This window comes from Thamnophis elegans, chromosome 15, assembly GCF_009769535.1.
Source record: "Thamnophis elegans isolate rThaEle1 chromosome 15, rThaEle1.pri, whole genome shotgun sequence".
Lineage (NCBI taxonomy): Eukaryota > Metazoa > Chordata > Lepidosauria > Squamata > Colubridae > Thamnophis > Thamnophis elegans.
The window spans coordinates 7978210-8002795 of record NC_045555.1 but is presented as its reverse complement, the minus strand read 5'-3'; the positions used below and the strand labels follow the sequence as shown (position 1 = coordinate 8002795).

The following is a 24586-nucleotide window of genomic DNA, read 5'->3' as shown; positions in this document are numbered from 1 at the left end:
GTTTTTCTGCCATCTCTGGGTCACATGCCTTTCCCGTCACCGCAGAGGCAAACACCACATGGGAAGTAGGTGTTGTCCCACTGAGCTATCTGGTGCTTTTGGCATTGTAGACTGGTCTACCGTTAAGAGATCCTGAACAAGTAATGGATTGATCCGTTGTTACATAAGTGGCACTGTTTTTAGTGAAAAATTCTCTCTCCCCTTCTTTTGTTTAAATAGTGACCCTAATCCCTGTGTGTGTATGTGTGTGGTACAAACACTAAGCCCCCCTTCCTTGGCATGTTCAGTACAATCTTGTTGTGGAGGATTGATGTGGCTAATGGTGCTGAATTTCACAGTGTTGGGGAATCTTACCCACGCCTTTGATAGTTACGCTTGAGGGCAGAACAGCAACGAGAGCAACATAGAAAGATAATTCAAACTTGAATGAGCTTAGATCATACTGGTGTACATTTCCATTTTCCATCCTGGCCAGATTTGAATGGTAGGCTAGTTGAATTGCTAAAGAAACCCTCTGGGACTCAGGCTGGACTTTTTCATGGCTTCCTAAATTCACTGATACTATATTTGGCATGTCAAATATGTCTTTATCTCTAGAAAGTGCCAACAGTGTAATTGAAAATGCAGAAAGGTTGTCCGATGAATGTGAAGGTATTAGTTCTTATAACGAAAGAATTGTTAGCTTATGTTTCATATCTTTTTGATCTGTAAATGCAAACCATAGATGTGCGTATTTTTAATAGAAATCCATTTCTTTTTGATTAAATCGCTTGGAAGGTCAGTGACATTTGGTCAGACTAGATGATTTGAAAACTTTCTGGAGAAACCTTGCGAATGTTTTGCATATTAACCCCAAATCTGCTTGCATACACAGTGTGAACTAAATAAATTGCATTGGTAATTTGTCGTTGCCGCTGATGTCTGCAGCCATCAAAAGCTTATCTCAGGAATTGCCAAATGTTTTCCAACTCTGGCTTAAACAGAGTTTCCAACATCACTTAGATTGTAAACTTGTAGAACTGGCTTTGTCCCTAGAACTGTGATTAGAATGATTTGAACAGGCATTGTATTCTATTAGACATTTGCATCTTGAACACTAAATAATGGGCTGTTTAACTGGGAACAAATGAATACATTTAATAAATTCTCCACTCGGATTCCTTATTTCAACATTGATTGCATTGAAATATATTTGAACATCACAGAATAAGGGCTTTTCTGTTAGTGCTAAACTCCTATTGCAGATGTTGGCGAAAACTAAGTTAGGTGGAGTTTTTGTATCCTGGCTTTTTTTCAGGGTATGATATGATGGAAGAATGGGAAAGATGTTAACAGGCTTGAAAGTATGTATGTATGTATATTCCCATAGAATCGTCTTTAAGCTTTGCTCTGGTAGGAGTCCAGGAAGCTAAGCCATATCTGAAACTTTGTTTATACTTACCTATTGAAATGAATGCTTAGATTATTATTATTTTTTAAAATCTGAGTCCAGAAATTTCAAGGTACTAAATGTGGTTTCTTAGCCAATTTTCTGTGAGCTTTAACGTATGTGATTTTCTCTGTCTTTCTCCTAGATATGGACGTGTTGAAAGTGTCAAAATTCTCCCCAAAAGGGGATCGGAAGGCGGCGTGGCGGCCTTTGTGGATTTTGTGGACATTAAGAGTGCGCAGAAGGCACACAATTCTGTCAACAAAATGGGAGACAGAGACCTTCGGACGGATTATAATGAACCAGGAACCATCCCTAGTGCCGCTCGGGGATTGGATGATACAGTTTCCATAGCATCTCGTAGTAGAGAGGTTTCTGGGTTCAGAGCTGGTGGTGGGCCCACGTATGGCCCACCACCATCACTTCATGCACGGGAAGGACGCTATGAGCGGAGACTTGATGGGTAAGTTCCAAGGTTTCACTAGGCAGGTATTTTGTAATTGATTGTGGTGAGAAACACAAACTCCTGGTAGGGCCCCCAGATGGATTTAAAATTTGGGGAATTATCTGCATTTCCTATTTTGGGTTGGAAACGGAAGTGATTCCCATCCCAAAGGCTGGGATCTTGTGGATCTGTAGAAGACGTTTCCTGCAGCTGGTTGGAGACCTGATTCTAAGATGGAAGACGCCTCGCTTATGGAGCTATTCTTCTAGGGCTTGACGATCCCAATTCTTGGATAACCTTAAGGCCTTCTTTGGATGTATCCCTATTATCCAATGGAGTTTATTGGATACTGCGAATCTCCCAAGCCCAGATATGGAGTATCTTCAGCATTGTAGGACCTACACAATCCCTTGGCAAAGCTTCGCATTTAGTTTTTTTCAGGGTTGTGCTGGTTTATGTAGCCTATGCATAAAATTGGATTGGTATCAAAAAAATTTCTAGCAGGTTTTATAAAAATGCTGCCTCGTCTTGGATTCTACAGTCTTTAGTCCTGGGAATACATACAAAACGAAGACAGGAGAAGGCTGCTGTTGATGTTTCTTTCCCCTCTTGGATCTACATCACTTTCCATGTGTACCTTGGGATTACTATCCTCATGGCAAACAGAACGAGATGGACGCTGCTCAATTTTGGAAATTACAGGCCATCCGTTTGAGGTGCTGGAATAATGGCTACTACCTCAGATTTGTGGGATGGTTCGAGCCAAGGTCCCAGTGGGCCAGGGGAGTGGATTACTTACTTAGTCTCTGCCAAAAGCTCACGTACAGTGAAAGGCACTTTAGCTTTAAAGACAATGGTGTCGCTCAGCTTGTGGATACGTCACAGAAAATTGAACTCTGCTGGATGGTTACAAAGTCGGACAAGAGGATGTCTGCTAGCCTGGGGCGAGGCCTTTGTTCATCCCCTGATGCCTTTTTTTACCAGCCGATTGGTTCAGACTTAGGGCGACAGTCTGTGGTGGATGTACTTAGAAGCGCTGGCTGTCAGAAGAACAAAGTTGGGGGCGGCCACCCGTTGGCCAATCTGGAACTACTGGCTTCCAGTGGAGTTTTTATTTTTTTAAAATTTTTCGTCGTCTTGTCCCTAGGATTTTTTTTTCTTGCTCGTCCATCTAAAATGCCACTTTTTTGACACCCTTGCTTACCCATTAAGAAGGTGGATTACCCCTATAAGAGGGGCCAAATTGGGGAAGTTATGTTCACAATTCTCTCCCTAGATTTAATTGGGAATATAGGTCGTGTTTCCACACTTGGAAAAGGTTGGTATGTCCTGCCCTGTGTATATTAGCCCCTCTCCTAACCCAAGTCAGTTCCTTTTTTCCCCACTAACTCCAGTAGTAATTAGTACTAATAGATAACCAGCACTGCTGTAGTCATTAGATTCTCAGCTTTGCTAGTTTCTTTTGTCTGTCTTCTGTGTCCTAACCCATAAAAGGGCTCTTACACTTATATCTTAACTTTTCTAGAAATCTTGCTCTTTTTTTTTTGTTACTTTATTGTATCAGCTTTCCCTGATATCATTTTTGCAGGGTGTGTGTTGAGTGTTGTTTCAAAAGGCGAGGGCGAGAGAAATATTTAAATATTTATACACACTGAGACAATATGTGGTCTTATTTGCATAGAGCTGCAAATATTTGTGACACCTACTAAAACGCCTGCCTTATAGGGTTTTTTTCTTTTCTCTTTTGTGAGGCAGCTCTGACTTGCTGGAAAAGCAAGACTGCAGACAAAAACCTTAACCTGCACTCAGGACCGCCTCCTCCTCCTCCCTATGGGGGGACAAGTGGCCTAAGGCCTGCACTATGGTTATAGCAGGAGCATAAAGTGGAAAGGGAGGAGAACCTAATTCACTTTTGGAGGTGGGGAGGAGAAGGCAGGTCCATGCGTTTTGACCTGACAGTCAAGAGAAGGATGAGTTAACCAAGAACTGCAGTCCCTGCTAATTACTTTTCAAGGAAGGTGGTTGGAAGTAAAAGGGAATGATTTGAATTCCTCCTTCCTTGAATGGTTGTAGGAAACTTTTGTAACTAATACAAGCGCTGGCTTTATTGCTTGATCTGCGCATGTTTGTTCTGAATTATTTCGTCTATTTTCCTAGCTGTGTCCTACAAAACGGGCCATTCAGTGAGCCCTCTAAATTAAAGGACTAAATTATTGTAGGCCTTTTCGTGGCCTAGGCAGCTCACCAAGGCTCTTAGTTGTCAGCAACATAACTTTCTTTTTTAAGTCCTACCATAGTTGACGACATAGTTTTACGGTAAACATAATTCTGTATGTAAAATACAGAAATGGACAAATGGATATTAAAATATCCCATCCTGTTATTGTCTGAAGCGATTTTTAAAAATACCACTCTCACCAGCACACAGAAATATTGTTTATCTTGTTTTTGGAGCTTAATACCTGTGACTTTTAGTTGGCTGTATCTTGACTTCATTATTACAAAGATAAGCAGAGATCTGACTTTAGCTAAGCTGATACATTGTCCTAGGACTCTTAGATTTCAAGTGAGCTTTTAAAAATAAATTGCTTTTTTTTCTACAATTTTGTGGCTAATGCCAACACCTTAACAATAGGATTCTAGGATAGTCATGGAATGAAACACATTAAATAGTTGTGTTTCATCCCAGAAATAGATAAATAGAACTGCTGAAATTAAATTATTTTGCACAAGATCATTTGGGGACTGTGGTACACAATTCTGTCCATAGAAGCTTAGTTCTGGATGCCTTTCAGGTTCATTAGCCTTCTTCTCCCATGATCCCTAGCCATTGTGCTGCGAGGCAGGGATTATGGGATAGAAATCTAGCAAGGAGGCATCAAGCTGGCTTGGTTTAAGCAGTGAAACTGAGTCAGTGCCAGACCTATCTTACGTGCAAACGTGAGCGAGTAGTCACGTAAAAGGACCAAGCTCATTCAGTCTGCTAAATAGATCATTGTTGGCCTTTTGATGACTTGCAGTAACAGCCAACCCTGCATTAAATGCTTGCATGTTGTTGAGTCATTGTTCTCCTTCTCTGATTTGACGTACTTTGTTTTTCCCCTCCTAAATGCAGGGCTTCAGATAACAGGGAGCGTGCTTATGAGCCTAGTGCCTATGGACACCATGAACGGGGGACAGGAGGATTTGATCGCACGAGACATTACGACCAGGATTATTACCGGGATACTCGGGAACGGACTTTGCAACACGGACTCTATTACAGTTCTCGGAGTCGCAGCCCGAGCCGCTTTGATGCTCATGACCCTCGTTACGAACCTCGGGCTCGGGAGCAGTTTACGTTGCCCAGCGTGGTACACAGGGATATCTACCGGGATGACCTCACCAGGGAGGTCCGAGGTAGAAGGCCAGAAAGGAGTTACCAACACAGCAGGAGCCGGTCCCCCCATTCCTCCCAGTCCAGGACACAGTCTCCCCAGAGACTCGCGAGTCAAGCGTCCAGACCCACTCGATCGCCCAGCGGAAGCGGTTCTAGGAGCCGGTCTTCGAGCAGCGATTCAATCAGCAGCAGCAGCAGTACCAGCAGCGACAGGTATCGTCCTCCCTCTGCAGGCGTGGGGTGTCTTTTGCTTTGGGTCCCGGTATTGATCCCTGAAACCACAGCGCATCAGCTGCAAATGTTGTGCTTTTCTCTGCTCTTCCTCCTGTCCTCCTGAAACAGACTAGCACCATCTCCTGGTCTGCCCCTGCCTCCATTCCCCCCCACCCCCACCAGGGTGGAGGCAGGAGCATTGGACGGGCTGCCACCAAGGAGACAAAAGCCCCACCTGCGAAATAGATCCCTTTTGAGCCACTCTAGGGTGGAAGATTCTTTGTTGTTTTTGTTTGTTTATAAAAGGGTGGCCTTAGAGACACTTTGTAGAAGTGGGCCTTAGATTGATTGGGGATAGAGTTTTCTGCATTTTCATTCAGCACCGGCTTAACTGCCTGGACTATCCCTCTTTCTTCTTTATTAACGGCATCTTTTGTTTATGGCCTTGAGTTGAGTGTCGGGATGAAATTTAATAGATAGGCGAATTATGGGTTTTCCACTGTTGCTGTGGCTACTACATAGCTTGCTGTGGTGAAATTGGACTGGTCAAGCCAGTCTGCTGTTCTCTGTGTTGGTTCCAGGCAAAGAACTGCGGCACTGTAAAAAAATAAAAATAAAACAGAAATATATCATCCCATTTATATTTTCAAGGAAAGGGCCTACCTAATCAGACCGTAGAAGTAGGAATGGAATGGAAAGGAAAGGAATAAGGACTATAGAATAGAGTAGAAAATAGAATAGAATAGCCTTTTCCCCAATCCAGCCTGTTTTTCTTTTTAATTCTTCCTCCTTTCCCCCAATTAAAAGAGGCTTCACCCTTTGGAAAAAAATCTTCCCTTGCTTCAAAGGGCGATTAGTAAAACCTGCCATCGGCTTGGATTAATGTCAGTAAATAGATGCTCTTTAACACACTGAAATAAGCAGCTGGCCAGCAGTCCTTGTGTGAAAGGGTGGGGGTGGAGGAATGCAGCCATTCTAGTTCTCACCTTCATTAGACTTTAGAACGTGGTTTAAAGCAAGGAGGAGTTAAGGCATCTTGTCTTTTCATAGCATGTCAGCACTTGAAGAAATATGCTAGAAAGACAGGGGGGAAAAACATGTTAACTTTATGAGTGACCAGTGGAGACTTTTCCCAAGTTGAATCCTACCTAGCAATATCTTCTTCCTGCCTTTTTCATGTTTTATTTTTAAACCTCAGCTGCTGAACATGCTCTCTGGAGCTGCTCCAAATTCACTTGGTACCTCCTTAGTGTCCTCTCTTCAGATTTAAAAGCTTGTTGAATTTGAAAAGCTTTTCGTCAACTTAATCCTGGGATGTTTGCCGTTCTTTGGGCTGTTTTTTTGCACTGTCCACAAGCAGTAGGGCTTTACGGCGAGTCCAACTTTCCCTGAAAGAGATATAATTGATTCTCCTTTTAAAACTGGAAGCCCAATTTGAGACAAAGATAAAAAGCACTGAGTCAACATTGAGGCTTTCAAAATTGGCTGGTGAGCTTGAGTTCATTTGATTTTTCTGTCTGTCTTGTCATCCTCAACTCCCAGAGTGAAAGCAGAGAGTGGTGGCAAACTTAATTTCCTTAAGGCCAGTTCCCTGGCCTTTTCCTCCTGCTTGCCCCTTTCATTCTTTCCACCTCAGGAATTTGCCAGCAAAGGATGAATCATTGGCAAAGAGTGGTATGTTGATGTGTGTGTGTGTGTGTGTGTGTGTAGTTTTGTGGTTTGGACAAAAGCTGCAATCGCAGCAGACACAGTTTCAGGTGATTTTGGTCCAGGGAAGGCAACTCCTCTGAAGCTGTAGCAAGGAGGTTATTATGGTGCAGGTCCCAGTTTCTCCATAAAACCAGGGGAGGATTGTTGACGGAAGAGAAATCCTGCGTAAAATGGATGGTCAGGGCTGGTTTCTTCCAGTCCACTCAGCTACTACACCTTTCCTCAAATGATGACTTGACTTGTCGTGTGGCTTGGAGAGTCCCCAATTCAGTGGCTGTTTTTCCATTTTCACAGGTTGCACAAGCCTGTCTCCCATCTGATCCAAGCCGAGTCTTAAATATTTCCCCCAGGATCCTATGCCATTTCATGCCTTGTTAATTGTTAACACAGATTCTTTTTTCCCTGCAGCCCTTTTAGAGGAAGGAAGCTTTGTTTGCTTTTATTTATATGTGCGTGTGTGTGTATGTATGTTTATGTATGTGTAGGTGTGTGTGTGTGTGTGTGTATATATATATATTAGATTTTTACAACCCCTGGTAAGCCCCAATTATGGGAGGAAGCCAACTGCTTCCATCATCTGTCCTTCGGCTCATCACAAGAGTCCATCACGACAGAAACCCAACATTTTTACTGTTGCCTTTGTTATATTTGTGTTTTTTTATTTGTGCATATAGCCCAGGTTCAAATCCCAGTAAGGGTATGGCTAGCTGATGAGAGCTAAATAGCTTGAAATAGATCTATACTAGTCTCCCTTTATTTATTTATCAGCACAAATAAAAACACACACACACACACACACACACACACACACACACATATATATATATATATAATTTCCTTTCATACGGTTTCTCTCAGGAGCGGCTTCCTTAGATCAGATGCCTTAGAGATGAAATTGGTGTGGATTTGCATTGGATGTAGAACTGATGGTTTGATTCAGCCTCTGTTTATAATTTGAAAGCTGTCCTCGTTAATACAGCTGACGTTGAACACCTTTGGTTGTCCCAACTGCTTGCTTTACGTAGTAACAGGGAATGTGGTTGTCAGATGTATTTGTGAGGGGGGAAAAGCAGTGTTTCTTTTCAAGGCTGCCTATTGATATAGTTTCTTTCTTTGAAAAGTAATTTCAGTGTTATACTTCCTAAAGTAAATCTCACAGAGGAACAATACCTTAATAAAACGGTTGATAGAAGCTTGGTATGCAAACATTACCTTGCCTAAAAACCCTCTTCTGGCGCTGTCTTGCTCCCCCCCCCCCCCCCGTGTGTGTGTGAGAGAGAAAGATGCATGTCAAATGTATTGCAAAGCAGTATATATGGAATTCATTTTATTTTGTTCCTTCAAACCTATTTCTAGGAAGTCTTGCAAAAAGTGAAAAACTTAATAAAAACAAATTTAATCAATTAACATGGAGGAGGCCGCTGCACCCCCACTCCCGTCAACCCACCCACTTTTGAATAAATCTGCATGGATCTTAAATTCTTCTTTTCAGAGGCTGTGCAAAAGAAGACAAAGGAGGCTTCAAGGCTTCATTATTGATAAGCGAAGCCCACAGCAGCATATTCTGCAGGAGTTGCTGCATCCAAATTCTGCAGGCAACGCAAGGAATTCCTCGTTTGAGTCTCCCAAACCAGTCTGAACTGGAATCCTCCAGCCAGATTTGGCTGCTTGCCACCTCCTGGTAGACTCTGTCCTCCTTGCCTGATTGTTGTTTTTATTTTTCCAAAGCTGGGTTAATTGGGAGGGGGGGGGGAGAGAAGGTGGGACTGGCAAGGACTTGGGACAGTCCTGGCAGAGGAAAAGGGAGGGGGGCTTGCAGATTCCCCCTCTTTGAAAGTGGAGGTGAGAGGAATGGAATTGGGTTCTGCCGGTTGGAAGGTCTGTCGTCAAACGACACAATAACCCAGCTACTTTTCTACACTCAAAATTCAGAAAATATTTCTCTCTAAAGAAACCTGTCTCGTCAAACTGTTTATAATGGAAAACGGTATCTTATACCGATTTCTACATACAGTACAGCATCAGGAGAAGACGGAGTAAATCACAATGGATACTGAGAGGGGTTTTATTTTTACTACCACGGTTTAAATAGCCCAGCAGATTGGATCATGAACCCACTACAGCGGGAATAAAGTGAATCAGATTTAGCTGAGCTGGCTCTCTTAAGCATCCCCTCTGAGACTTTACTTCGTACAGCAGGTGATTAAACTTTATTTCCCTTTGTTCACCCTTCTTTTTTTTTTTTTTTTTTTACAATTTGTTAGTCCAAAGTAATTCATTTGAACAAAGTTAAATTTTTCCACTGTCTGCCAGCAGAACTAAAAAATGTAATTTGGCAAAGGTCTCTGACTACTTTTTATCATTTGCTTTCAACTCTTGTTAGTAGGCATATTTTGCCTGCTCTTACATTAAAATATTCTCTAGCCCTTGGTTACAATACGACTCTGCAGTGTTGATAATTCTAGTGGTGGCAGGACATAACAAAGGTGTTGACCCAGAGGTGGGTTCCTACCAGTTTGGCCCGGTTCAGCCGAACCGGTAGTGATATGAAGGCCTGGGTCGCTGGAACTAGCAGCAATCCAGGCCTGCCATGTCCCCGAACCGGTTCCCTGGTCGCCGCCATCCCTGCTGCCATCATGTTTTTTTAAATTCTGTGCATGCACAGAACAATTTTAATTGAAGTACGCATGCACGTGCACCATGCATTCAACACACACACGAGTGCAAAGCTTGCGCACACACAAAGCACATGCACGAGCAAACGGGCAGTAAAGCCGACCAGAACCTACTCCTGGCGTGACCCTTGCTGTACAGTACCATATTTTTCGGACTATAAGACGCTCCGAACTATAAGACCCTTTTGGGTTATAGCTTTTGGGGAGGAAAACAAGGAGGGGGGGAAATCTGCCTCCCAGCATCCATTCAGTATTCAACTGGCCCGTTTGGCGCAGCCCATTAACCACTGCTGCCCGTTTGCTGCCGTGGCCCATTCTAGAACAGCTGATCGGCACCGCACCAACACCCCTCCCCCAGCTGCAATATTCGGAGTATAAGACGTACAAACATTTCCACTGACTCTTCTGGTGGGACAAAGTGAGTCTTATACTGCGAAAAATTTTGTACAACAGAAATGTTCCTCTCTCTAACCTTAAAGGCAATTTTAATTTGAATGCTTGCATGTCAGAAGGCCTGCACTAATTTTCAGTCAGCGTTCCAGGCCTAATTCAGAATACTGTGATTAACTTTCAAACAGAAACGCCCGCAGCTTGAATGTGATGGATGGTCCCTCTCAAATATGTCTACCTGATACTTTAAAATGGCCTCTTTAATGAGGTAGGAGAGCCAGTTTGGTGAAGTCGTTAAGGTGTCAGGTGCCTTGCCTTAGGTACTAAGCCAGCTTGGATGATCTTAACCCTAGGAAACAGACAATGACAAGCCAGTTCTGAGTCAACAGTGAGGAAGGAAGGAAGGAAGGAAGGAAGGAAGGAAGGAAGGAAGGGATGCTTGGTTGCCTAGAACTTGCATCAAAAATAGGTATCAGGTGACCCGTTTCCCCCAAAACAGGGAAAATACTTTTAAATACTGTTTGGGTGTTAGATCTCAAAACATATTGCTCCTCTTCTTCACTTAATGTTGTTTTTATATCGACTTTATGCTACTTCAGATTGGTTTCTATGCCGATTGCCTCATTGGTTTTCCTTACTATATAGATTGTTTTGACTTTATTTGGGTTTTGATGTCGATTTTAAAGCTGTGGGAATCCCCCAGACGACTGGGTCAGTTTGGACTGTTTTAAGTAACAATTTTGGTTTTAGTGCTCGTTGGGTTCTCCGGGAGTGGGCCGTGCCCTCCCCAGAATATGGAGGATGTGCAGATACATTTCCTTTATTTGGGCATTTGAATGTTTAAAATCCAAGGTCATCTTTGGAGAACCTTTGGCGGTTGGTCTCCACAAAACTGTTCCAGGATTTTTTCTCTTCAAACTTTTCCAATGCAAACTGTTGTCTAAAGCCAGCCTGCTGATTTCCAAATGTTGTGTTTTAGGCTATAGACTTCTCAGAGACTCAAAATTTCTAATTACATTTGTTTCAATTTTAGCACAGTCTTTACAATCATCAATGAAGTACCAATTTTTTACTTTTTTAAAAAGCAATTAACTGCTGGACGGTATACAGTTGGAAGACTTGATGCGTTGTTAGTATTGCTGTTTCTCAAAAGGCACACAGTTTTGGAGGTGTGCATTTTTCAAGTGATAAATAAACTGCACTTATTAAAATTAAGAAATACATTCCATTTGTAAATAGTTTCAACAACATTAGTAGCCAGAATCTAAATTAAAAGATTTGGCATTAGCAACAAGTTCTCCCTTCTGTTCACACTCATTTGCCTCCATTTGAAAAAAAGAAAGATGAATCTGTATGTATTCATTAACTAACTGGATACCCGTGCTTCATGACGAAACTATGTAATCAGGCTATGCAGGAGAAATTAAGTTCACAATCAGTTGACTCAGTGGTGGTTGGTGATTGAAACACATAAGGGAATATCGCTCCCGCTGCCTTGAGTCTGGAAGCAGTTCCATAGATGGAAGGCATAGACATTTTGGTAAGGTACCGACATTTAGTACTGTAAGGAGCCGCAGACCGCTCCTCAGTGAAGGAGTGGAACATCTGAGGTAACGGAATGTGAGGCAATTGGCAGTTGGAACAGAGTTATTTTCAGGTGGGGAGAGGGAGTAGAATGTCTAACTCCTTAGCATCAGAGCATGTTCATATAAGGCGACTGGCAGTTGGAACAGAGTTCTTTTCAGGTGGGGAGAGGGAGTAGAACTCCTTAGAATAAGAACGCGTTAATTACTGTATATGAAATACTAATGATCTGATGGTCATTTTGAAAAATCCTTACTTAGCGAGTACCTAGAAGCCCAGAGGAACATATGTGCCAAAAATTCAAGTTCATATGTTTTACAATTCTGGAGATAACATGATGATGCATGAGTGGTATTTTGTTTTTATATATATTTTACCATGTTTATGAGCCACTAAGCTCCTGAAGATAAGTTTGCATTATAAGTTAAGCTTATATAAACATAAAAGTAAAGGCTACCTCCTATTCAAGGAACAATAATTAAAAATTATCACGATCTGGAAGCGTTTAGGAATTATGGATTATGGATTTCTAGACAACCATTTAGTTTCGACTCTGAAAGTACTAATGATTAAATATATAAAGAAAATGTTAGCTCTGTTTTGGGCATAAAACAAGGGCCAGTGTTTCATGTTTTCTTTGTTCCAATACCAGTTGTATTTTTCTTATATCTTTCATAGTTTTATCATTATGTTACGGAAAGGAAGAAAATTCAACCAGCTATTACCATTTAGTGGAATGTGCTAAAAAAGATGCAGCATGAATAATTACGCTTTCCTTGGTGTAATCACATGACATCTCATTAGTAGCAGACTGCTGCAGCGTGTCACATTTTGCAAAATATGCAAAAGAGTTTTTCTACGCCTTCCTTTCAGGAAGATGGATTTTCCTGGTCGGTTTGTCAGGGAGAAAAAGGAGGATTGTGAAGACCAGTAGATGGGAATTTATTTTCATTTTTTGGTTGATGTTGCAAGTGTACTGAACAAAAGATTTCTCCTGCAAGAACTTGCTTATTATATGCCAGGACTCTTGCTGGAGACTCTCCTGCATATTCTGGGAGCCTCTGAAATTCAGCTGGTCAAAAGAATGTGAAGATGTTTTGTTCAAAAGCTGGAACAAACTGTGGTGTTTCAGCAGTTCTTGCCAAACAATTCAGATTGGCTGCAAATCAGCAGAAAGGCTAGGAAGTTTTATTTTTTCCAGATTTGGGCCTGGAAAGCAAAATCTGGAGGAATGCTTAAGTGTTTATACTGGGTAAGTACGACCATTCTGGTGTGTATCCCTGTTTTATCCGGAGTCCTCTTTCCAGCAACTCCCAGCCCCTCATTCTAGTTTTCTAGCATTATCCCTCAGCTCCTTCTCTGCTTTCTCTTAGCTAATGCTGTTGTCCATGCCTTTAAGGTAAAGATAAAGATTCCCCTCCTCGCACATACGTGCTAGCTGTTCCTGACTCTAGGAGGCGGTGCTCATCTCCATTTCAAAGCCGAAGAGCCAGTACTGTCAGAAGACGTCTCCATGGTCATGTGGCCGGCATGACTCAACCCCAAAGGTGCATGGAACGCTGCTACCTTCCCACCAAAGGTGGCCCCTATTTTTCTACTTGCATTTTTTACATGCTTTTGAACATAAGATTGGGCAAAAACTGGGACAAGTAGTGGGAGCTCATTCCGTTATGCGGCGCTAGGGATTGGAACTGCCAAACTGCCAACCTTTCTGATCGACAAGCTCAGCGTCATAGCCACTGAGCCACCGCGTCCCTTTGTCCATGCCTTTATCCTGCTCTTAAACCCCCATTTCATTTCATGTATGGACTAAAACATGCCCACGTTCTGGGTTTTGGGACAGAGCAGCTGTTTGTGCCTAGCAGAGTTCATGCGCTAAACCTCTTCTTCATTCCTGGTCAGTTGTAAGACTGAATAAGGGTCTTTGGGGGTGAGCCACGGAGTCGCTCTTCATCTCCAAAGGCCTTTCTAATGTGAGGCTTCTCCCAAAAGGCTGGCTTGGAAAAAACCAACTCTCAGTAATACAAGGGCTTCTGATAAATAGATTTATTGTGCAAAAGGAGACAGCATTCTTTTAGAATGCCAGCAGTTTGCTGTGTACAGATAGTCCTCCACTTACAACAGTTCACTTAGTGACCATTCAAAGTTACAACAGCACAGAAAAAGGGGACTTACGGCTCTTTTTCACGCTTGCGACCTTCCCAAGTATTCCCAAGATCCTGTAATCAAAATTCAGATGCTTGGCAACTGACTCGTACTTACGACTTGTTGCTGTGTCCCAAGGGCATGTGATTCCCCTTTTGTGACCTGATGAGCAAAATCAATGCGGCAGCCAGGATTTGTACTCCTTGCAGACAGCTGGTCATTTGCATCCTTTTAGAGAGCCACTTGGAGGTTCATCTGTTATCCTTGGGGTCATCTGAATAGTGCAAATGGGTGTGGAGCCTTCTTGGCCACTCTTTTGAAGACAGCAAAGTCCACATTTTGGTCAGAGAGGACTGCTGGTTTGAAAGAGTGGTCAAAGAGGCCATCTATGTCAAAATTGAACAGCCCTCTCTCAACAGTGGGGGGTGGGAAATACGACATCCTCTATCTCCAGTTTACAACACAGTCCTTTCAGCAGTTCAAAGAAGGCCCTGTACACATGTGCTCAGGTGACTCTGAGGACAGGAACGAACCTCCAAGTGGCCTCAACGACTCTCTCAAAGGATGCAAATGACCAGCTGTCTGCAAGGATTATAAATCCTTCCATTCCCCACCATCCTTCAGTCAGCTGAAGAAGCTTTTTGGATGAGAAGCGAAACATCTTCAAAGAAAACACCAGAAAGTCCTGTTGCCTCTTGAAAAAGCACATTTGGGACAACCAGGACCTAGATGACTGAGAATCTCCATAGACAAAGTCCACCTTCCTACACCTCTTTCCATGTGTTGTTATCAACTAGGAACTCTGCTTTATTTTGGGCTGCAGTGGTGGCTTTCCTGTTTCTCTTATTTTTAGAAACGATGCCTTAACATCATAAGCCCCTTGTTTCCTTGGGACGATGTTCGCAGACTTAAAAGTTCTAAGCATTCTTGAGGAACGAGTTGAGCTTTTGGAAATGTTTCAGTTTTGTTACAATAAGAATGATTTCTGATAGTTTAGGGTTGATGGCTGCTTTGAACTAGCATCTGTTTATTAAAAGTTTTTCGTTTTAACTTACATGATTGTCTAATTTAGACACAAATGTTCAGGCTTTGCCCTTTCCTCATGCTTGGGGAATGGCTCCACTTTTCTGCCATTCAGCTTTAAAGGTAAAGGTTCCCCTCACACATATGTGCTAGTCATTCCTGACTCTAGAGGGTGGTGCTCATCTCTGTTTCATAGCCGAAGAGCCAGCGCTGTCCGAAGACAGCTCTGTGGTCGTGACCAGCATAACTGAACCCCAAAGGTGCAAGGAATGCTACTCCCTTCCCACCAAAGGTGGTTCCTATTTTTCTACTTGCATTTTTTACATGCTTTCGAACTGCTAGGTTGGCAGAAGCTGGGACAAATCACAGGAGCTCACTCCCTTACGCGGCACTAGGGATTCCAACTGCCAGTCTTTCTGATCGACAAGCTCAGTGTCTTAGCCACCAAGCCACCTTGTCCCTCCTCCAGCTTTAACAAACATTATAATTCGATGCTCAGATGGAAAATATTTCCAAATTTTTCTGGAATTCTATTGTTTAAGTGGAGCACTTGCCCCAAAATAAAAAGCCAGTTGTAAGAAGTGGCTGTGGAGAGGCCTAAGGGGCAACTCTAGGAAAAGGCCTAGAGAAGCTTGGCCTTTTCCGGGTTCCATCTGCCAGCCAGTGCCGGCTGGCGACCCCCCGGGGGAGAGCCTTCTCTGTTGCTGCTCCGGCCCTCTGGAACGAGCTCCCTGTGGAGATCCGGACCCTTAACTACCCTCCCGACCTTCCGTAAAGCTACTAAGTTCTGGCTGTTCCGGCAGGCTGGGGGCTGTTAAAGCACCCAGCCCCGTCTTAATTGTGACTCTTGTGGATTTTAAAATTGTTTGTATTGTCTTATTTATTCCCTCCTCTGTTTATTGTGAGCCGCCCGGAGTCCTTCGGGAGTGGGCGGCATACAAAACCAATAAACCAAACCAAAAGGGAGGGGGGAATCTCCCTGGTGTTGAACAAAGAACACAAGGGAAGGAAAGCAGATTTCTGCCTCTTTCTCTCGCTGATTAACCTGATCAGCAACGAATTTTATTTAACTATTTTAAAAAAACGTTTGCAACTGCAGGATCAATTGGAGCAAAAATTGGCTGACCTTTGAGGATAGTTTTATTGGCGTGAGAGAGGCTTTCTTTGCAGAGTCTTAACCTACGCCGAAGTAAAGTGTAGCATGGGTTGTGGGTTTTTCCAGAGCGCAACTGCAGAAGGAGAAGAGTCCATGCGGTAGTGCCGCGATGAGCTAATCCATCCTGAAGTCGACTTTGGAGGACAGTCTGGGAAATGCAAGCACCCGATGACTCCCTTTTCTCTTCTTAGATGAAAGGCATGTGAAGCAGGAAGAGACAGCACTTAAATTAAAAGTGAGCGAGTCCCACTAAGCACAACACTCAGGGGCAATGAAGAAATCTCTCTTAAATGGGATGACAAGCACCCCAAAAGGACCACCATGCTTCTGGATTCTGCTGGAACGCACAACGGTTATACACAAGCTTAATTTTAGCTGGAAGATGGGGAAAAGCCTGATAGTTTATCCACACAAACTTAAGTCACCTGCCAGCATTAACAAGTATGACATGACATGCTGGGGCCACCAGCTGATCGCTTGGCTTATATAGGTCAAAGTTGTAGGAGAAAATAAGTTCACCTTGGCAGCCTGTGTTACACACACACACACACACACACACACACACACACGGTTCCACCACAAATGTGCGAACGACAAAAGCGCGCCTGACTAAACCGCGGTGACAAAACTGCGCGACGAATGAGCGCTGAAGCGCGTCGACAGAAGCGCGCTGTAACCTAGCCCTAAACCTAACCCTAAACCTTAACTTAAATCGCGCTTCTGTCGGCACGCTTTTGACATCGCGGTTTTGTCGGCGCGCTTTTGACGTTCGCGCTTTTGTCGGGTCACACACACACACACACACACACACACACACGTTGAGTCTGGTGCTTGCTTGTCCTCTGAGTTTACACTTCGTTTCTATTTCAGGTGGCTGTGCTACCATTTGTGGGCTTATCTGATTGGGCTGATTAAAAAGCCACATGCAAGAAATGGTTCTAGTATTTCTCTGCTCACCTGACTCACATGAAGGGTTGCAGCAGGCGAAAGCTCTCATTTTCCCAACAGGAACCTGCTCCTTGGTTCGAAAGGAGCTTTGGATTCGAGGAACGTGTTGCACATCGCTCTGCACTTTTTTCCTTCTGCTGCTGAATATGCACATGAAGTTGCTTCTAGCCAGTTCAGCTGCCTGTCATCTCTGACAAAATGAAAACTTTTTAAAGTTTGGCTCATGGGAATGTGTAGATTAAAGCTTCAGAAAGCTTCACACTCATATTTGTTACCCTTCTATCAATTCTTCAGCTGATTTACAGTTCATTTGTTGTTGTTAGTTGCGAAGTCATGTCCAACCCATTGTGACCCCATGGACAACGTTCCTCCAGGCCTTCCTGTCCTCTACCATCCCCTGGAGTCCATTTAAGCTCACACTGACTGTTTCGGTGACTCCATCCAGCCACCTCCTTCTCTGCCGTCCCCTTCTTCTTCTGCCCTCCGTCATTCCCAGCATGAGGCTCTTCTCCAGGGAGTCTTTCTTCCTTCTCATTAGGCGGCCAAAGTATTTCAGTTTCCTCTTCAGGATCCAGCCTTCTAAAGAGCAGTCAGGGTTGATCTCTTTAGGACTGATCGGATGGATCGCCTTGCAGTCAAGGGACTCGCAGGAGTCTTCTCCAGCACCAGAGTTCAAAGGACTCCATTCTATGGTGCTCAGCCTTCCTTATGGCCCACGTTTCACAGCCATCCATTGCAACTGGGAAAACCACAGCCTTGACTAGATGTACTTTCGTTGGCAGGGTGATGTCTCTGCTTTTAAGAATGCTGTCTAGATTTGCTATAGCTAGCCACCCTAGGAGCGAGCGTCTTTTAATTTCTTGGCTGCAGTCCCCATCTGCAGTGATCTTGGAGCCCAGGAAAATAAAATCTATCACTACCTCCATTTCTTCCCCTACAGTTCATTATGCCTTCCCTTTGTCAATTTGCGCTTTTAAATCCAGTTTCCTGTAATGCATACAAAAGAGGAGGACCAGGATGAATACAGAGAATATTTCTGATGCCTTCCCAGATGTTTTCTCTAGCAAGATATTAGTCCTTCCAGAGCTTTTGTCAGATTCAGTTTGTTATCTGTGACTCACGGGTTAATAAATAGCCAAGCCCCCCCTGCTGGAGCAGAGGGCACATTGTGCCTGCTTCAGGGAGATTTCTAACCTCACTTTGGGACTTTTTTTCCAGAATCTTGGACAGTCCTTAAAGACTGGGAGATTGGAAGGATCAACAAATGTCTTCTCAAATAGAAATCTGTTGCCCATGCCTCTCTTTGAGCTTGCTGGGCAATTGCGTGGCAGTTTGAAACCATTGGCAACTCTGTGTGGGTATAACAGAGAGAAAGGGGGAGAGGGAATGTGAGAGGGAGGGAGGGAGGGGTGTGTTTGAGTTGCTACGTCTTTATGCACTTAGTTTGTTTAATCAGCCTCCAGTCTTAGGTGATACATTTAGTCTTAGGTGATACATTAATGCTGCAGCTGTAGCTGTGTTGGATCCAAGAGCAAAGTTGGCTTTCCTTGTTCACATACGTGTTTTTGCATCCTCTGGCCTGATGGCAGAATCAGAAAGGAAGCGAAGGTTTGTCTGATAGCAAAATTGCTGGCCTCAAAGGTTCTTGGGAGTAAAACCGAGTGCTGGAGAAGCACAACCTTGCAAATAAAACTCTTTTTTTTAATCCACACCATTGTAGTATGTTGGAAGCGAATCGGTATTCTTTTTGCAAAGATCAGCACCCCTGAACGGTGATTGAAACATTCTTCAGTCAAATGAAAATTGGGTGGCACTTTAGTGCAGGGTAACAAACAGGGTTAGGTTGGCACTTCCTATTTCCTGCCAGTTGGCTGGGAGAGAAAAGACGAATTCTTTGCCCTTCCGTATCGGTCATCAGCAGTTGCTGCTTTGGGAAGGACTACATAACCCTACAGCTGTTGAAAGCCCCTCCTCCCGGTGATGATTTAGACATCTGCAGATGGCAGGTTCTGTCTTGAGAGAGGCCTTGCCTGTCATTCCCACAGACATGTTTGTCCTTCTGTGACACAAATATTTATCGTCAACAAAACAAAGGAAGTCTATTGTTTTCTTGCTGTGTTTAGACGTGTGCACAATTCAACAGTTGAACTCATTGCATTCCTAAAATTAAAATATAGATCTTGCTTGTCAAGAATGAATGATCTAGTGTGCTCTGCAACTATATAGACATTTATTTTCTCGCAATCGTTGCTTCACAGAATTGTCAGTCTAGTTAAAGGAAACCCCCTTTTACAAAAAACAAACAAAATTCTGTATGTTGAAAGAAATGAGACAGACAGTTCGATGTAGTGCAGGGATCTGCAACCTTAAACATTCAGAGCTACAAAAGTCCTAACCGGAAGCTCCCCATTTCAATTCTGGAGCCAACCGGAAGTCCGGTTCCCCTACCACAGAGTCTCCTCCTAGTGCGGCGTCCGTTTTCCTCTACTTGTCTAACCAAAAGCCCTATCAATTATGGAGCTTGCCATAGAGTCATCTCCTGGCGCACCCTGCTTCCCTTCCCCTAACCGGAAGCTCCTCTCAAAATTGTGACGGAGCCGCAGCAGAAGGATAAAAGAACCACATGCAGCTCCAGAGCCGTGGGTTGCTGACCCCTCGTGTAGTGATTAAAGGCCCTGGCCTAGAAACTGGGAGGTTGTGAGTTCTAGTCCTGCCTTGGATCCAGAGCTAGCTGGTTGGCTTTGACTCTCACTTAGCCCTAGGGTTTCTTAAGATTTAAATGTACTTATTTCGGGGTAACTGACAGTTGGCAAGGATCAGTCAGGCACCTGTGCCCTTATATTGAGCTGTCAGGAATTGTTGGGTCTTCCTGTTTTGGGTTATCAGAGGAAAACAGCAAGTTGCTGCATTGTTTGCTCCCCCACACCCTGTCCTTTAAATAATTTAGAAACCCTATTGCTAGGAGAGAATGCCTAGTAAAAGTTCCCCTCGCACATATGTGCTAATTGTTCCTGACTGTAGGGGGCGGTGCTCATCCCCGTTTCAAAGCTGAAAAGCCAGCGCTGTCCGAAGACATCTCCGTGGCCAGCATGACTCAACGCCAAAGGTACATGGAACGCTCTTACCTTCCCACCAAAAGTGGTCCCTATTTTTCTACTTGCATTTTTTGCATGCTTTCGAACTGCTAGGTTGGCAGAAGCTGGGACAAGTAACAGGAGCTTACTCCGTTACGCGGTGCTAGGGATTCGAACCACCGAACTGCTGACCTTTCTGATCAACAAGCTCAGCGTCTTAGCTGCTGAGCCACCACGTCCCTAGTATGCCTAGTCAAACCCTTGGGGAGGGAAAGATTTTAAAAATAGGATAGAATGCACATAGCGTGGGAATACCTTGGCTTTTTTTTTTTTTTTTTTAATAAAATTCTCGGTGAAAGTTCTGCATTTTCTTTTGGAGGAAACCACATGACAATGAATTAGGCCAAAGGTCTTGAAGCCTCTTAAAGCTTATTTCTGTGTCAGTAGGAGCAACTGCCCAACCAACCTTGTTCCCAAGGGACGGCCTTAATAGTTGGCATGGTGGAGCAATCCTGTCGCCCCAGTCCACCTTTCCCTTTCCTCTCCACAATCAGGGATATTCCAGGAAGGGGAGGGTAGCTTAGCTTGGATTTTTCTGCAAGTTGCCGCACGAGAGCTTTTTCCGCTGTGGGGAAAGCTTGGTAGATCCCAACTCTGCACCCTTTGAACTGGAATCTGTGCCAGGAGCTCCTTTTGGGAGAGTCGGTTCGAACTGGGGAGTCAGGCTCATTTGGCTAAGCACTGATCACCTGGCACAAACTCTTTCTCACCTGACCTAGGACGGTGCCAAGAAGTGTTCTGCAACCATGGCGTATTGGTGTCTTATGTCTCTTCTTAGTTTCCGTAATGCTTTTCTATTGCTGGCAAATGCTTCCTTTTCCACTTACACTGTCGCTTCTTCACTCACCTGCGCATCTGAATGCAACCTTCTGCTCATTTTGCCCAGAGGCGCTAATGAGAACCATGCCAGTTCTCTGGTGGTAGAAGTCCTTAGTCTTTGTACAGTTCCCTCAGGTATGCAAGACGCCCCTTTATGCAATGCACTTTATGACCTGGCCTTTTTTTGCCAACTTACGCGTCTCTCCATGCAGTCAGATGTGAACGAACGTTTTGTTTTAAAGTTCGAAGTGAGTTGTGAATGTGGTACTTTTATTTTCAGCTAAATTCCTTTTCCAGAGTTTTATTGGGGCTTTTATTCTCCCCTTCCGCATACCACTCTGTTTCCCTGAAAATAAGACCTCCCCGGATAATAAGCCCAATTGGACTCTGGAGCGCATGCACTAAAATAAGCCCTCTCTGAAAATATTGCAACACAGCAGCAGCCTTCAGGTGACCACACTCGCCGCCTCCTGAATCTCAAAAATAATAAAACCTCCCTGAAAATAAGGCCAAGTGTTTATTTTGGAGGTCAAAAGAAAATAAGACCCTGTCTTATTTTTGAGGAAACACGGTATGTTTCTCCCTTCCATGTTAAACATTTGTACAGGTAGTCCTCAACTTACGGACACACTTGAGGCCAACATTTCTGTCGCTAAGTGAAACATTTGAATATAAGAACGGTTGCAGGAATTGGGGTATATCTAGTTGAATGAAAAGAAGGACTAGGGGAGACATGATAGCAGTCTTCCAATATCTCAGGAGCTGCCACAAAGAAGAGGGAGTCAAGCTATTCTCCATAGTGGGGGAAGTAGCATCCAGACTGGGTTGACCTCATCCGCTCATTGATTGGACTGAGTCTGACAAGACTGTTAAGCCACGCCCTTGTCACTAGGCAGATCCAGCTTTTGACTCAGTCCCTCAATGAGGATGGATGTGTCTTAGCGTTTCTCCTCAGAAATATTTGGAATTCATTCTTATGTACATCTTTAATGGTTTGGAAGATTAGATTGTGAGTAGCATTGGACTACATTGTGAATCCCCATTTGGGTGGTGTGACAACCTTGCCTTCAGCCCCTCACAAAGCACCTGCCAAAAGGCAGGACAAGAAGCAATGGGTAGAAACTAATCAAGGAGAGAAGCAACCTAGAACTAAGTAGAAATTTCCTGACAGTGAGAACAATTAATCAATGGAACAACTTGTCTACAGAAGTTGTGAATCCTCCAACACTGGAAGTTTTTAAGAAGAGATTGGACTGCCATGTGTCTGAAGTGGTATACGGTTTCCTGTCTAAGCAGGGGTTGGACTAGATGACCTTCAAGGTCCCTTCCAACACTGTCTATTCCATTCCATTCCATTCTATTCTATTCTATTATTTGTTCAGGGAGTTTTGCCCCATTTTGCTACCTTTCCTGACTCAGCTGTTAAGGGAATCACTGCGGTTGTTAAGTTAGTCGCACGGCTGTTCAGTGAATCTGACTCCCCCGGTTGAGTTTGCTTGTCAGAAGTTCGCAAAAGGGGATAATGAGACACCACAACTGTCATAAATATGAGTCAATTCCCAAGCATCTGAATGTTGATCATGTGACCATGGGGATGCTGCAACGGCCGTAAGTGTGAAAAACGGTCATAAATCACTTTTTTCCATCCCGTTGGAACTTTGGAACAGTCACTAAATGAACTGTTGTAAGGTGGGGACTACCTGTAGCACCTTCTGTATATCAGTGCTTTTTCGGATGTTGTGGACTACAGCTCTCAGGAATGCTGTGACTATTGCGGAATATCTGGGAGGGGCCAAGTTGGTAAAAGCTGATTAAGATTTGCAAGTTGTAAGTTGTTTACTGTGGTTTTACAACCTGTTCTTTTCTTGGTAGAAGGCAAGCAAGCATTTGTTTTAATCATGCTGCTCTCTGAAGGGGGGGTTGGGAAACACTGCGTAATTTTTCCGGCTTCCTGTATTACTACTGATAAGCTGAAACCGAATATTTAATTAACTTCCCTGTTGTCAGCGTACAGCCATTTACATTACACCAAACCAGGAGGACTCCTTTGTCTGGGGATTTTAGTGTGAGCTTTCAGTGAGCCTGAGTTCTTTGACTGGGGTTGAGTTGTTTTTATGAACATGGCTCTTCTGTCGTGATCCAGGTCTCGTAGGTCTCTGGTGCAGAGCTCTTTATTAAGCGCTGCCGGCTGTTTCAGCTAATCAGAATTCCCAGCTTCTTGTCTACATTCTTTAGATATTTGCAGTGGTTAGAATGCAGTACTGCAAGCTACCGTATTTTTCGGACTATAAGACGCACCAGAATATAAGACACACCATGATTTAGAAGAGGTAAATTTTAAAAAAAAGGTTTTGCACTCTGCAGGCCTCCCAAAACTTTTGCATGCCTTGTTTTTTGCAAAAAGAGGGGGGGGCAGAGCTTTGGGAGGCTTGTAGAGAGCTCCTGGGGAGGAAAACGGCCCTCCGCTGCCCTTAGGAGCACTTTGCAAGTCTCCCAAACCCTCTGCATGTCCATTTTTTGCAAAGGGGGTGGGGTTTTGGGAGGCCAAAAATGCTGTAGTCAGTGTATAAGACACACCCAGATTTTCACCCTCTTTTTTGAGGGAAAAAGGTACGTCTTATACTCTGAAAAATACGGTACTTCTGGCTGCAGTTTGCATCAAAGTTGACTCAGCCTTCCATCCTTCCCAGGTCAGTCAAATGAGGACCCGGATTGTTGGGGCCAAGAGGCTGACTCTGTAGACCACTTAGAGAAGGCTGTGAATCACTGTGAAGTGGTATATGTCTCATATGCTCAGTGCTCAGTGCTATTGCTATTAAAATGGAATATTTATTCTCCTTCACTGAAGAGTTAAAAAGAGATTTTGGATTATGATTTGCCCTAAAATCCTTTCTCACTTGAACCCCACCCCTTCGCGCTTCCTTGAAGGTGACGCATAGCAATATATGGGACCGGAGAAGAAACCGAGCCTGATGTCTTGCTTGTCTCTTTGGAACCTCGGCATAATTGTTCTAACTGCGTTTCTCACGGTCTTTTTTTTCCCCCCTGTAGCAGCGACTCTAGTAGCAGTTCAAGTGACGAATCCCCAGCCCGTTCGGTTCAGTCGACGGCTGTTCCAGCCCCCACCTCCCAATTGCTTCCACCTCTGGAGAAAGATGAACCCCGTAAAAGTTTTGGGATTAAGGTCCAGAATCTTCCTGTGCGTTCTACAGGTAAGTCCCACGCAGCCTCCCTGCACCGCAGTGGCCACTCCACACAGCCATGCCGAGGCTGCCGAGAACACTCTGCCAGAACATGTAAAGCCAGTTGAATGAGACACGACCTCTTTATAATTACGTTATTGGTTCCTCTGACCTACATTTTGAAAATACCCTGTTTTCCCGAAAATAAGACCTCCCCGGATAATAAGCCCAATTGGGCTTTCGAGCGCATGCGCTGAAATAAGCCCTCCCCGAAAATATTGGAACGCAACAGCAGCCATGAGGTGACCACGCTCGCCACCTTCTGCACCTCAAAAAATTATAAGATCTCCCCGA

At 43.9% G+C, this 24586-nt stretch overlaps 1 protein-coding gene across 5 annotated transcripts in view; it reads left to right on the top strand.

Annotated features, from left to right (window-relative positions):
• The window catches only part of SPEN (spen family transcriptional repressor), a 58310-nt gene that overhangs the window by 9784 nt on the left and 23940 nt on the right, over positions 1 to 24586 (top strand). For 2 of the 5 annotated variants that reach the window (XM_032231851.1, XM_032231852.1), the window contains exons 2-4: positions 1575 to 1892; positions 4990 to 5466; positions 24102 to 24262. In XM_032231851.1, coding sequence (XP_032087742.1) covers positions 1575 to 1892; positions 4990 to 5466; positions 24102 to 24262 — 956 coding nt within the window. Of the gene's footprint in view, positions 1 to 1574; positions 1893 to 3111; positions 3193 to 4989; positions 5467 to 13344; positions 13373 to 24101; positions 24263 to 24586 lie in introns of those variants that run through there. The other 3 variants (XM_032231856.1, XM_032231853.1, XM_032231854.1) reach the window with 3 other exon arrangements.